Source organism: Natrix helvetica (assembly GCF_964273705.1).
Source record: "Natrix helvetica genome assembly, chromosome: 8".
NCBI classification, from domain to species: domain Eukaryota; kingdom Metazoa; phylum Chordata; class Lepidosauria; order Squamata; family Natricidae; genus Natrix; species Natrix helvetica.
Window position 1 is genome coordinate 14283530 of NC_138559.1, and position 14870 is coordinate 14298399.

Genomic DNA, 14870 nt, shown 5'->3' on the forward strand with positions numbered 1-14870 from the left:
AATGTTGTATTTGTATATAAAAGCTGCAATAGAAAGATTTGAGATGAATTGGCCCAGTTGGGATGATAAACACCTTTTGAATGGGTGCACAAGTTGGGCTTTTCCAGCCCTCATGAATAGTAGGTGGGAGAAAACCATTCATTAAGAGTGTGCAGGAGATTTGCCTCCTAGCCCCAGAATCTGAGATGACCAGTGTAGTTGCTTGAATGGCTGTTTACCTCCCACATATCTTTTTAGTGTTGGGTAAGCGAGTCCCATTGCTTGGAATCAGTATAGAAGTTTGAAATATTAAAAGAGTGTAGGTTGGGATGGCAAAGCATGGGTGGAACATAAAAGCAATACCTAGTTCATTGGATATTGCAGTTCTTTTAATATATTAAACAAGAAACATCTTCTAAAAACAGTTCATTTGTATAAAATGCAAACACAACAAAAATGTATTAAATGCTTTCTTTGGCACGGCTGTCTCTCAAAAGAGCTCTGATTTTGATATGTCATTTGCTCAAAATGTAAACCAACAAAAGAAAGGGTAGTTATACAAAGTTTTCCCCAATAATAATATTTCGTCCTAGCAAGCATATATAACAAGTTCAGCGTGGCCAATATCATGTGGGTTGTAATATTGCCATATATAAAATAGTTAAGGCTCTATTAAACATCATACATATGAAAACCAAAAGGTAGGCAGAAAAACGACCTTTTTTCAAATGAGGAGGATTAAGTGCTTTTATGGCTTTTAATGGCTATGGCTTTCCAGAAGCCTTAGGAAATTTCAAGGTTGGCCTAAGGCTTGTGAAACCACACAGCCTCTGCGGTTCTGTGGAGGTAGGTTTTGTGGAGTAGGTTTTCTCTTTTCTGGCAAGGAGGGCTGTGAAAACGTCTTCTGCCCTCTGAACAGAGTGAAGAGTTTCTCTTTAGCGTTTTAAACAGGCATGGTATACATCAGCTTAAATGAGTTAATTAAGCATTATGGAGCAGTAAAAATAAAATACACACATAGACACACACACGGACAAAGAAGAGATTTGTGGTATTTTTGCGTACAACAACTGAAGAAAAATTTTTCCAACTTAGATGAAAATGCTGTTACAAGCGCTGCTGCCCTTTGGGTATTTAGCAGTGAATACCACTGTTGATAACTTATGTCAATCCTGGAAATAATACTAAGTCAATACTGCGAGTGTTGCAAGGGAGATTTCTGGGAATTGCAAGAATCCTGGCCAAAGATTTTCCACTGGAATGGAAAAACCTAGCAAAAAAGCCAACACCTTCCCTCAGATGTAGCAAAAAATTGTAGCCCATTACCTTGCTACATCCTTCATAAACATGGGTGCGGTATTTGTAAGAGCCCAGCCTTTTGCTTTGGATTGTCCACAAAATGTTTCTTTTCTGGTTGTTGGCTAGTACATGAGATAATTGCACAATGTACTCTGAACGGTTGATTTTAAATGAGCAACATGCATTTCTCTCCCCTTTTTTTTACCCCAGTTGGGTTACATGCATTCTTCCCAATACTTTGAAGTTCAGCTGTTCATCAACAGTCTTTTTGTTGTTGTTCCTTTCAATTCCAATGAACTGATGTTATCGTTTTGACATGAATAAAAAAAATCCTCCACTGAGTGCATTGTATAAACAAATATGGCATGCCCCACTTCATAGGCCAAACCCTATTTATGAGGCTCATGCTATCAAGAATAAGTATCTGTACTTTAGAACTATTTTTTTTTTAAAAGGCACCAACTAATTATGTGAGAAGGTTTGCTTGATTGTCGTATTCACACACCATACTTAACCTCATAATTGAAGTAACGGGTTTTCTGGAATTTGCAATATATTAGTAATAAGAAAATAATCTAACCGAATCAATGTTAATGCAGTATGCCTCCTAGTATGCATCCTACTATATTTGGGGAATTTAAAAAAAATACAGAAGGAGGGAGCAAAAGATATATTTGTTGTTATTAAGACTTGGATGTTTAAGACCAAATGGATTGGGGAAAGAAAAATGAATTTGGTCTTTCCTGGCCTGGTACCCTCTAGAAACTCTTTAAGATTCAACTAAAGGAATCTCAAAGCAGAATTATCTTTCTGTAGACTTTTATTTTATGCCAGAAATGACAGAGGATAGCACAACTTCCATGGAAGAAGGGATTTCTTAGTCTGCACTGTTATCAGTTAGTATTTTCACCGGTTCCTCCAGAGAAAAGGGTACAGGGTCTTCCTTAACTTACAACCTCAATTGGGGACCAGAATTTCTATTGCTAAGGCAGTCGCTAAGTGATTCATGCCTGATTTTATGAGCTTTGTTGCCCTGAATTTAACAATCAGGGCAACAAAGCAAATCATTGCCATTAAGTGAACCACACAGTTGTTAAGAGAATCCAGCTTCCCTCATCGACTTTGCTTGTCAAGCTTCTTGGATGAGAAGCAAAACATCTTCAAAGAAACCCAAAGGAAGTCTAGTCGCCTCTTGAAAAAGCGCCTTTGGGACAACCATGACCTGGAAGACTGAGAATCTCCGTAGACATGACCCTGGGATGCTACAACTATCGTAAATATATCCCGGTTTTCAAGCCCATTTTACCCATATGACCATGGGGATACGTGATGGTTGTGAGGGTGAAGATTGGTTATAATGTACTTTTTTTCACTGCTGTCGTAACTTTGAATGGTTGCTAAACGAATGGTATAAGTTGAGGACTACAGTATGTCCATTTTGAATTAGGTTTCCCTCTTATTTTTTTCAACAACAACAACAACAACAAAAAGAGATACTATCATAATTCCCTTTAAGCCAAGGCGGGAATCCCTCAACCTTGGAAATGCTAGAAATACGACAACCTCACAAAATGTCTGTCAGACCCATTTGTGACTTCTCGGAAGGACTGCGGGGGTGGTTGGGCCACTTTGAAATCTCCCATTTACCAGAAAGAAAATGAGCAAGGATGCTCCTTACTACCCTATTAATATTAGCTACTGTATTAGCTCATCTTTTGTTCTAAGAACATGGTCATATTTTCAACAGCAAAACGCTGCCATTGTCTTCTATGAGGACCCTGCCTGGCCAACAGAGGCACTTCTGGACGTAAAAAATATGACAAGCTGGCAGCTTTTTCCACAGCTCACCAATTTTTCTGTTTAAAGTATTGCTTTGATTTTAAAAAGAATAGGAGATCTTGACGTTATTGAGGAACATGTCTATAGGCACGTCAGTGCTATGAATCCCATGTTGAGGTTCCTGAAGCAAAGATGAGACTCCTAGAAGAAAAGAATCTCATTTGTGGCATATTCTGATCTTTTCTCAACTGGTAACATTACAGATGCTACATGGTTAGAAATGTCATCAATCCAACAAGGAAATTCTGGGGATTTTTTTCCTCTCCAATTGGATTTTTCATGTCTACAGGAGGGATTTATTCTTGAATGTGGCATATGGTATGATAAGCAGTGTCCCTATATTATTGGATGCACAGTAATTAAAATGCCAGTGAACAGAATAATAATAATGAGATTCTTTCCAGTATTTCTGGAAACTGCCTTCATTCAGCTCATTTTTGACAACCACAGATTCAATCGGGATTGCTGCACAATTCTGTGAAACGGTTCCTGTATTGCAAAGAGGCCTTATTTTTTCTTTTAACGTAATGTCACACATACATAAAGATAAAGGGAATGTCCCCAAGGTGCTTAAAAACAACATTTCATAGCTTTCCAAATCCTTAAAGGATTAATGTCATCCAAGCCTGTAAGGCTTTTTTCTTGGCAATTTTAACTCTATTCTAAACTTCTTTTTCTTATTCTTTTTTCCTGTTTGCTGATGCACGTGCTTTCCTTCATATAGTGACGGGCGAGGGGCTTTCTTTAAAAAAAATATGGTTAGCTAAATAATTAGCTTTAATAAAATGATTGATGTGCACACGGGGAAAAAAAACTATTTGTGAAGCAAGAGACACACTGCTTTACTTTTAGACAGAGGAAAATCTCTCTTATAGGAGAGGGGATCCATGAGTTAAGATGCAGGGCTGTCCTCTGGAGTTTTTATAACTGCCCATAATAAATTTGTTGCCATTTTTAATCTATTAATTAAAACATCCCACTCTTGTAAGCGCTGGGCTTTGCTTATCCCTAGTAAGAACAATTAAATTGCGTGTCATTTTTTTTTCAATGGATCAAACTCACTAGTTAAACAGTGCAGCAGCTTCATGTATTCCAGAGGCTTCTATGTGGCATGTTAGCTGCGTCATGCCTTTAAATGAGGCTTCGTGGGGCATATTTTCCACACAGCTGTTAAACAGGCCTCAAGGTTTACTTCCAACTCTGAAGGTGAGGAGTGACTCAACTTGGAATCACAGAAAAGGATAGAACTGTCTTGAGTTTTTAGTTCAGTCTGTTCCCTGCCTAACATTCAAAGTTGGAAGTAAACCTTCAGGCCTGTTGAGCAGCAAATGTGGCAAACGTGCACGAAGATACTTCGCAATGAGAACCCAAAACTAGTAATCTATTCCAATTCAGTTCCACAGCAGGTAACTTGAAAGGTGGGCTTGTTGATAGCTTCTGCTTGAAAGTGCTATTAAAAAGATTTTATGCAAAACATGTCAAGCTCAGGATAGCTTTTTCTGAACATTACCTGAAATATTTGCTCTAGAGGTATCTCAACCCTGAAACTTCTCTTTTGAATGGAAAACTCTTCTAGAGCAGCATTCTGGTAAAATCTGAACAAGCCACTCCAAAGTTGAGAATTGTTCTGAGCTCTTGAGGTTTTGCATATCTCTACTGTTAAGCATCTTTGGGCAATGATGCCCAACAAATCATATTCTCCCCGAGTCCCTTAAGAAAGACTAAAGAAGACTAAAGATTGTCACCTAAGCATGCACCTTTGGACAATTAATAGTGCACCTCTTTCTGTCTTGTGGCTTATTTCCTTGGCAACTCTACAATCATTCATTAGATTTATCGAAATCAAAACTAGATATATGCATAGCTTTGAATGACTGGGAAGAGTTTCCCTTGTCTCACACAACATGAGTTATTTTGCATAAAGCACGTACGGACTTTCCAATGGATAGCAAACTTGCCTATACATATGTACAGAGTGTATTAGAAGTTTTAGCTTATAAGATCACTGTCTTCCTCAGGATGGTGTACAGAAATATCAAGGATATAAAGGGACACGAAAAAGGGAGACCATACAATCACAAGAACAGATGATTGTCTCTTGCTTTGCAACTTTGGCACCTTGGCTGATGGTGGCTTTCTGCCCGTTCTCTGGAGGAAAATGTTCCCTGGCGCAAAGAACAGCAACATCACCTAATACATAAGTGAAATGCGCTGTGATTCCCAGGCAGGACAGGACAGTCTCCTTACTCCATCTGCTCAGGAGGATCGGCGGGGAGCATAGTTCTTGCCTACCCATCCCATATTATCTAGGCCTACGTAGTGCATAAGTGTTCTCTTCACTGAGTCAGGTAGGCTGTGGCTACAAGGGTAACTTGCAGCTTCCTACCTGAGTTGGGATTGCTCTAGGATTCCAGCTGCAGAGGTCTTTGACCCTTTCCTACACTGTTGTCTCACTCTTCCAGAGACCTGTTTTCATGCTGCTTGCATTGTCAGCACCACTGAGGTTAATGTCATACTTGCTGCCCTTCAGGACCCCATTCTGGTTTGCTGCATTGAGCGGGAAGGAGCGCCTCTTAGTCTCTCTCTCTACAGAGGGGTTGGCCTGATGCTTAAGGTTGTCTCTGCTGGCGCTTCTCCTCTGGCCTCGGCCAAAATCTGCAGACTGGGGGCCACCACTGCCATCACTCAAGTCCGACTGCGTCAGGGTGGATTCCAGAGTCACAACTTTCCCTTGGTTCTGATTGTTCAAAGGGCTATTCCGGCTGCTTTGGTAACTCTCTGAATGACTGTTCTGAAGGCTCCCACTCTCACTAGTAGGATGCTCTGAGGAAGGTCCCCGCATTGCCTTCAGGCGCTGATGCTTCCCTTCGCGATAGAGTTTAGTTCTGCTTTTATGATGCCTGGTGCGCCCATGGAGATTGTTCGTATACCTGGTTGAGGGGGTACTCTTACTATTAGAAGGCTCTGCTTCCTCATAGCAGGCAGTTGTTACAGGGTTACTGTCTGGCTGGGCAAGGGCCACTTGCAAATTGTTGAGTTTGCAGGGCCCTGGGGTTGAAATGGTGCTGATAGGGGAAGATGAAGACTTAATGGACTGAGCTACTTCTGGGTTGCAGCCAATGAAGACCTGTGAGCCATCTTCAACACCTGCTCCAGTGTGCCCATAAGCCTGCATAGGTAAAGCATTCCTGTAAGATGGACAACAGGCAAACCATAAACTCTTTACATCTCTGCGCCGAGCACAGTGGTAGATAAAGATGAAAAATCCTAAGGCTCCAGCAGTGACTCCGTAGAGGCAACTGAAGGCAACCTTCAGGAGGAACCAACGCTGAGATACTGCCATTGCTCCAAATGTCCATAGAGTGAGGTATAGGAAATGGGTGATGACAAGGGCCCAGAGTTGTACCCCTAGAGAATACACGCCATCGACATCAGCAGTGTGGGGGCTGGAATTCAGGGGGACTGAAAGCGATCCTGAATCAGTTAATAGGTTGCTACTACCTCCAAAGCGCTGCCTTGTTTCCAAGGGTTTGGGTATTTCTTTGGGATCCTTAGCTCGGCATTGCAGACTGATTCCGGCACATAGGAAATAAATCCAGGTGATGAGCAGAATGAAAGCTGCGGGCACATAGAATGCTCCAATGCTTGGTCGGCAAGCCAGCCAGCAGCTGGGTGGAGAAAGAAAAGATTAGCCAAATTACGAATAGCTAACAAAGCAGCAACAACTTGGCTTCTTCATGACAAGCATACACTCTTGGGTCTAGTACAACTCACCGGACAATAGTTACACCGCTCTCACAGAGAGGGACTCCTCCGGGTGCCATCCACTAGGCAATGCCAGCGGGCGACGCCCAGGAGTGGGGCCTTCTCTGTGATGGGCCCGACCCTCTGGAATGACCTCCCCCCGGATATCAGAACTACCACCGACCTCCGCTCCTTCCGTAAGAAGCTTAAAACCCACCTGTTCAATTTAGCCGGCCTGGCCTAATTCCCAATTTTAGTCCCTCAAGCCTGCATTTTTTAAGTTTTTTAGGGGTATGCTTTTTAGTTGCTTTTAATTTTTACTTTTCTGTACAGCTGTATTAGGTTTAATTCGTTTTTAAGGGTATAGGATATTTATATTTTGTATTTGTTTTAATGAGACGCCTGTACACCGCCCCGAGTCCCTTCGGGGAGAGGGGACAGTCTATAAATCCTGAAAAATAAAGAAAGAAAGAAAGAAAGAAATGTTGGGGATAGAATAATTAAAGATGCCAAGAAGGGACAAAATGAAAAGTGAATGACAAAATTAAAGTTCTCATCATTTTAAATGATTCAATTGAATTGTTGAATTGTCCTCTGGCGAGCTGGCCATGGCAAGTTGGCCACAACAAATTGACCGTAGTGAGTTGGCCTCCGCAAGTTGTCCCATTCCATACAATCTCTTGCCTACCTCGACTTTAAGGCAGCCTTTAAGGGAGACTCTGGATACTACAGATATGCAGGAGAGGAGACATCTACTGGTGGCTCATAAGTCAGAAATACTTAAACCAGATGTCTCTATTGAGATAACCTAGAATCCTTGTTCATGCACACTTTGTCCTTTCTGAAATGTGGTAAGATGGTGCCTGAAGGATAAGATTAGACAGGATTTATGGGGCAAGGAAGGGGGGATTTAGAAGGAACATCTTTAATCCCCAAGAGATTTTCAAAAACTTTAAAACAACACGGGGGATCCCCTCCCCTCCAGTTTTTGGTATCCATTCATGCAACTGAATACATATGTGCAAGTAGATACATTGGACCATCAGTAAGGTGGATGGACTCATGGGTACAGTGATGGAAGATCTGAAAGACTAGGTTGGGGATAGATCATCCTGAAGATTATCTTTATGATTGCTAAAAGTCAATGCCAACTTGATGACTCATAATCAATGTTCAAATAGGATCACAATAATTATACCTTAGGATCAAATTGGATGTTGCAAATACTTACTACGAGTCCTGATCTCCATAATTGTCAATACGAACTGCCGCTGTAATCCCGCAGATGATCAAGGGGATCCCCCCAGCAATCAGGTAGAACCTGGAAAGAAAACCAGAAAATACCATGCAGAATTCATGGTCTATGAATTAGAGCGAGTCAGGTATCTATTGGAGATACAAGAACGAAATCCTAAACTGGATGCAATAATCATAGATTAGGCTCATACAGCGTGAGCCTAATCTTGATCTTGAATTAACAAACAATTCTACATAACCTTCCTTGCAGTTTGCATGCACGTTCAATTGGCCCTTTTTCTTTGTGCTTTTTGTATGAGTTGAGTATGGAAACCATCATAGAAATTTTTGCCAATTTTATTCTTATATCATTTGTTCATTTCAGTGCTATTTTTCTCATTTCCTGCCCAGAATCTTAGAATGATTTATAAGGTTTTAAGGGGGGGGAGAGAGAAATTGATGCCCCAACCTGATGCAAGGATCAAACAATGATTACGTTGCCACCACACACAGGGTCACTATCTCTCATACCCAGTTAAATGGGTATATACATACCTATTAACCTACAAAAGAAATCTTAGTTAAATAGGACTTCTTTTGCAGGTTAATCATGGCAACCCTCATCCACTCCCTGAAACCTTCAGGTTCCTTATAACAAGTTCTATAATTCCTACTTCCTTAATACCGTAGCATTGGACGAGGAGCAGGCTGGGTTGGTTCCCCTTCCTGCTGTTGGGGTGCCTTCCAAGTGGATGCCTTGTAGATCACTCGTGCCATCACTGCCATCCACAGAAGAGTAGACAAGGAAGAATAATGGAGAATGATGCCAACCTGGAGAAGGGAAAGGATGTGGAGAAGAGGCATAGTGGAAGTCAATAAGAGTTGCTACAACTTCCAGGACTTCATTTGTGGGATTATCTATCCCCTATAAGTCTCAGGTTTTCCCAGTTGGTTTTCCCAGTTGCAATGTATGGCTGTGAAAGTTGGACCATAACAAAGGCTGAGCGCCAAAGAACTGAGGCCTTTGAACTATGGTGCTGGAGAAGACTCCTGCGAGTCCCTTGGACTGCAAGGCGATCCAACCGGTCATTCCTAGAGGAGATCCACCCTGACTGCTCTTTAGAAGGCCAGATCCTGAAGAGGAAACTCAAATACTTTAGCCACCTAATGAGAAAGAAGGACTCCCTGGAGAACAGCCTAATGCTGAGAAAGATTGAGAGCAAAAGAAGAAAGGGACGACAGAGAATGAGATGACTGGATGGGAGTCACTGAAGCAGTCGGTGTGAGCTTAAATGGGGATGGTAGAGGACAGGAAGACCTGGAGGAATGTTGTCCTTGGGGTTGTGATAGGTTGGACACAACTTTGCAACTAACAACAACAACGTAAGTCTCAGGAGATATATTGTTCAAAGGTGGGCAAATTAAAAAAAACATTTTAGATAGGTTTTAGCTGTTCCTTAAATTAGGACCATCTGCTTGAGTAGTATGGGAATCTCAAAAAACTTAAGAGGGTCACCAGCTTCCCAATTTTGTCTCAGTGGTCTAGTAGTTAAGGGCTTGTATGTCTGCATGCATATGGATTTGCCCTTAAATTAGTGTCCTCAGCTACCTAGCAATGTATCTTTTGTAAATTTGGGCCGATCACTCAAGAAGGTGATTCTGTTAAGAGTGAAACAGTTCGGTAATGAAGATGGTGGTTTTCAGGGTGAAACATATGTTCATGTATTCCTTACCAGGCAAATAGGTGGCAACATGTCCCCTGCATCTAGAGGTAGGTAGAAAGACAATCAAAAGGGACTTACAGTAACGCCACGATGTAAAAAAGATGTGGAGACTCTAGAAAGAGTGCAGAGAAGAGCAACAGAGATGATTAGGGGACTGGAGACTAAAACATATGAAGAACGGTTGCAGGAACTGGGTATGTCTAGTGGAAAGAAGGACTAGGGGAGACATGATAGCATTGTTCCAATATCTCAGGGGTTGCCACAAAGAAGAGGGAGTCAAACTACTCTCCAAGGCACCTGAGGGCAGAACAAGAAGCAATGGGTGGAAACTAATCAAGGAGAGAAGCAACTTAGAACTGAGGAGGAATTTCCTGACAGTTAGAACAATTAATCAGTGGAACAGAAGTTGCCTCCAGAAGTTGTGAATGCCCCAACACTGGAAATCTTTAAGAAGATGTTGGATAGCCATCTGTCTGAAATGGTATAGGGTTTCCAGCCTAGGCAGGGGGTTGGACTAGAAGACCTCCAAGGTCCCTTCCAACTCTACTATTGTATTGTATTGTATTGTATTGTATTGTATTGTATTGTATTGTATTGTATTGTATTGTATTGTATTGTATTGTATTGTATTGTATTGTATTGTATTGTATTGTATTGTATTAATGTCCCAAAGGGGCTTTTCTCAAAAGGCAACTGCACTTTGTCTTTCTTTTTTCCCTTTGAAAATGTTTTCAAGAAGTGTCTTGCAGGAGAAGCAAAACATTTTCAAAGAAAAACTAAGAAAGCTCAGTTGCCTTTTGTAAAAAAGCACCTTTTGGGACAATGGTGACCTGGATAATTGAGAATCTCTATAGATGTAACACCTTACAATACTATACAGTATTTACTGATAAATGGGATGCTGAAGTATGCCTATCAATTCTCGGAATTCCAGGGGGGCGTGTGTGATATGATGTGGTTTTGAGGCATGGGAGCTTCTGTCTATCCCACGAGGAAGTGGACAGATTTCGAAAAAGGAAGGAAGATTAGTTCCACCTTGCAAAGTGAAACGCCGGTGAAGCCATTTTAGCAACTTCTCGGTGTTCCTCGCGTGTGAAGAAAACCTCCCAGCGATATCTCCTCTGACAAAACCTACAAGCCCGAATTAATCAGATCCTGCCCTCATACTCACAGCTTGGCAGATGGCTGTGTAGTTGGTGAGAGTGATGCCACCTGCAAACACAGCAGATGTCATGGCGATGTGAAAACAAAGATTTAGCAGCATATGCCAGCACTTCTGTGCAATATGAATGTTGCTGAAAAAGAAAAGGGGGATAAGAAAGTTTAAGAGATCAAACAATAAAGCTTTGCAGGCAGGGGCCCCGCGTTCAAGTTAAGGTATTTTTTTAAAAAAAACCATAAGCAGCCCAGAGTTTGCTTTCTCACGGTGGGGGTGTGCTGCTGTTATTCAAAGCATACAGAATTGGGTTAGTAGTTATTACGGAGAAAAACCTGGGGATGTGGCTTCTTCTGGTAGCATAGTTTAAGTTTAAGTTTTATTTGATTTATAGACCGCCCCCTCTCCCCGGAGGGACTCGGGGCGGTGTACAGACATCTCATTAAAAAACCGTATACAAAAATAAATACCCTTAAATTCCCATAAAATCGAATTAAACAATAGGCTGTACAAAGTAATAAAAATTAAAAACAACCTAAAACCCACCCCTAAAAATTTAAAATACAGACTGAGGGACTAAGCTGGGTAGTATTGTAGCTACCTGCTCAGAAGTTCCAGGAAGCTGCAACCTTCAACTCTAAAAAGTGATTCACCTGTGATTGATGATGTAGATGATGATGGTGGTAAACAGGCACAGGAGGAGGAGAGCCGTGCAACTGTAAATTACAGGATGTAGCACCTCAGCGGGACTCAGTGAGTCATGCAGGAAGTTGCTCAGCTCCTGTGTTTGAGGATATGTTTCATTAAGGCATAATATGGGAGGACGACAGATATTAAGGCAGCTTCTATAAAAACCATTCCATTTACAGTTGAAAGGGGTCATGGGGCCAATGCACTCTAAGCCGTTCATTCTGTCGCAGTTGAGTCTACCTCACATGGTTGTCATTAGGGGGAAATTGGGAGAATTGTGGAAATTGGGAGAATTGCATCTCACCTCACACATCCCTGCGACCAATCCGCTCCCACAGGGAGGGACTCCTCCGGGTGCCGTCCACTAAGCAGTGTCAACGGGCGGCGCCCAGGAGCAGAGCCTTCTCTGTGATGGGCCCAACCCTCTGGAATGACCTCCCCCCCGATATTAGAACTACTACCGACCTCCGCTCCTTCCGACAGAAGCTTAAGACCCACCTGTTCCAATTAGCTGGCTTAACTGATTTATAGTCCCATTTTTAACCTCCTGGCAAACATCTTATTGGGTAGTTTTTAAGGGTAATTTTAATGTTTATTTGTATTTTAATTTAAATATTGTACAGTGCATATCCTACCTCCTCCGTTTACCTATTTGTATATTTAAGTATATCTATATTTTGTATTCATACTGTTTTAATATGACTGTACACCGCCCTGAGTCCTGTTTAGGAAAGGGTGCGGTTTATAAATTAAAGTTTATTATTATTATTATTAACCAATTTGAGATACTGAAAAAAACGTGTTGCTGACTATAGGGGATGGGGCTCATTTCCGTTTCAAGGCCATTGAGCCAGCGCTGTCTGAAGACGTTTTCCCAGTTACATAGCCAGCATGATGTCACAAGCAGTTTTACCTTCTCACCGAAGTGGTACCTATTTATCTACTTGCCTTTGTGTGCTTTTGAACTGCTAGGTTGGCAGGACCCCTAGGCGAGAACAGGAGCTCACCCCGTCATGTGGAGCTCAGGTCTCGAATCTGGGCGGCTGACATTCTAGCCAACAAGCCCAGCACCTTAACAATTGAGTCACTACGCTGCTCTTGAGATACTGAAGGACAAGCAAAATAAAACTCTATTAAATAATACTAGAACTACATATTAACAATAATATATGCTGACTCTTCATAAGTATCTATAAGTAGGAACGTTAAACAGGAATAGATGATTTGGCATATTTTAAATAATTTGGGCTACATTTCCCCTTAGCTCTAATCCACTTCGACAAGTAGCAAAAGAAACTGTACTAGAACATCTGGAGGTTTTTAGTCTAGGTTCGGAGCAAAGGAAGCTGCATACCATGAGGCATGTACAGTGTGCGGAAAAAATGCATGCAAGATCTTTAAGAAATGCATATAAAATGGAAAGTGGTGTTTCTTGCTTTCATGGAAGAGAATTTGGCAGAAATGTATGTGACATAACCGGGGGCTAAACAGAAATGTAATAGATCGAAGATACACCGTCTCCTGCCTACCATCAGCACAGCGGTGTTGCTGAGATGTCGGCAGCTCACAGTGGTGAAGTTTGGTTCCTGAAGGATCAGCTGACAACCTTCTGCTCTCCAGCCGCCATAACCACCCAGAATGTCAAAGTCCCAGAAAGCGGCCGTGCGATCTGTGCCCTGGTCCAAGTGCCGCAACGATATGATGACTGGCTCGGTGAGATTGCTGATGCCACAGCCATCTGAGAGAGGGAGGGACAACCAGGAGTTCATCAAAGTAGTTCATGGAAGTGCTCAGAACTCAAATTAACTTCAGGAGGTGCTTGTTTGCTCAGATAGGGTTTGCCTAACTGGGGCAGGAGATCATCTGTCTTTTTTTTTTTTTCAAGATCAGGCTTCCTTCCTCTCACCCTAAGAGTTGCTTAAACAAATTACACAGAGCTATTGCTCAGCAAGGGAAAGCAAATCAAGTTTGTGTCTTCTGAATTAAAAAACAACAGCAATATAAAGCACCAGCCTATAGCCTCCACTTTATTTCCAAGGATGACACACAGAAGCCTTTGGGTATTTTAGAAAAAGAAAAAAAAAACGATGCTTATGGGTTCTTCATTAAGAAGTGAGAATATCTCCACCTTGCTACCCCCTTTTGGTGGTCCCCAAAGGTGCTTTTCCAAAAGGCAACTGGATTTTCTTGTTCCTTTCCTTGAAAACGTTTAGCTTCTCATCCGAGAAGCGTCTTCAGTTCTGAAGAATAAAATGTTGCCAAGGAAAAACAACAACAAAGAGAATAGAACGGAATGGAAACTTTATTGTCCCTTTAAATGTACCCTATTCAGCATCCATTATGATTTTTTTTTGCATTCACCTCTCAAAAGATAACCTTTATGCATATGCCTACACACACACACACACACACACATGTGACACAGGGAAACATCAGAGTCTAGTTCGAATGTATGCATGTACATGGCCAAAAGAATTCCTGCCAAATGTACAAGACAGATGGAACAAAGCTGTTACAGAATCTAGTAGTCCTGCGATAGATACTTCGGAACCTCCTCTCGGAGGGGAGCAAGAGAAACAGACGGTGAAGTTAGGTGTTTGGGGTCTCTAACAATGCTTTGAGCTCTAAGTGTTCATAATTATTGCCTTTTGGAAAAACACCTTTGGGACAACCATGGCATGGATGATTGAGAGTCTCCATAGACATTCACCTTCTGGTAGACAAGAATTCCCAGAATTCCCACTAATTCTGCCAGCTGCTTTGTTCCCAGGCAACCCATCCCGCAGCAGCTGTCTTATAAGCATCTCCATGCTGTGGTCCCCAAGCTTCCCAATGAAGCTGCCAGCCACACAGTTCCTTCCTGCAGTGGGCTAATGTCCACCGCAACCGGGGTCTCTTACGTGTGCTTGCGTAGACCACTGGAGTGGCCACGCTGCGTCGCTTGCCGTCATCGGCGAGGTGTGAAGAATTCCCAGTGCTGCAGAAGAGTTTTCCATTGCGGAACACCAGGAACTGAAGCTTACACGTGATGGGCACGGGCTGGTGGGAAACCGGTGGGGAGAAGAGGCCCAGAGGCAGCTGAATGGAGGCCAGAGCGATGCTGTTCTAATGAGAAGAGAAACAAGAAAGCTAAAGAAGGGGCTGGTCAAACGAAATCCTTGCGGCTCTTCCCATAGTTAAACCCCCACCCCACCCAGTTCCAT

The 14870-nt window shown here is 42.1% G+C and overlaps 1 protein-coding gene across 1 annotated transcript in view; it reads right to left on the reverse strand.

Moving 5' to 3' along the window:
- Positions 1-350: 350 nt before the first annotated feature.
- ADGRA2 (adhesion G protein-coupled receptor A2) overlaps positions 351-14870 on the reverse strand; it is a 95421-nt gene continuing 80901 nt past the window's right edge. The window contains exons 13-19 of the mRNA XM_081960879.1: positions 14568-14772; positions 13197-13405; positions 11631-11758; positions 10993-11116; positions 8783-8928; positions 8093-8182; positions 351-6785 (exon numbers count right to left, since the gene is read on the reverse strand). Coding sequence (XP_081817005.1) covers positions 5555-6785; positions 8093-8182; positions 8783-8928; positions 10993-11116; positions 11631-11758; positions 13197-13405; positions 14568-14772 — 2133 coding nt within the window. The 3' untranslated portion in view covers positions 351-5554. The remainder of the gene's footprint in view (positions 6786-8092; positions 8183-8782; positions 8929-10992; positions 11117-11630; positions 11759-13196; positions 13406-14567; positions 14773-14870) is intronic.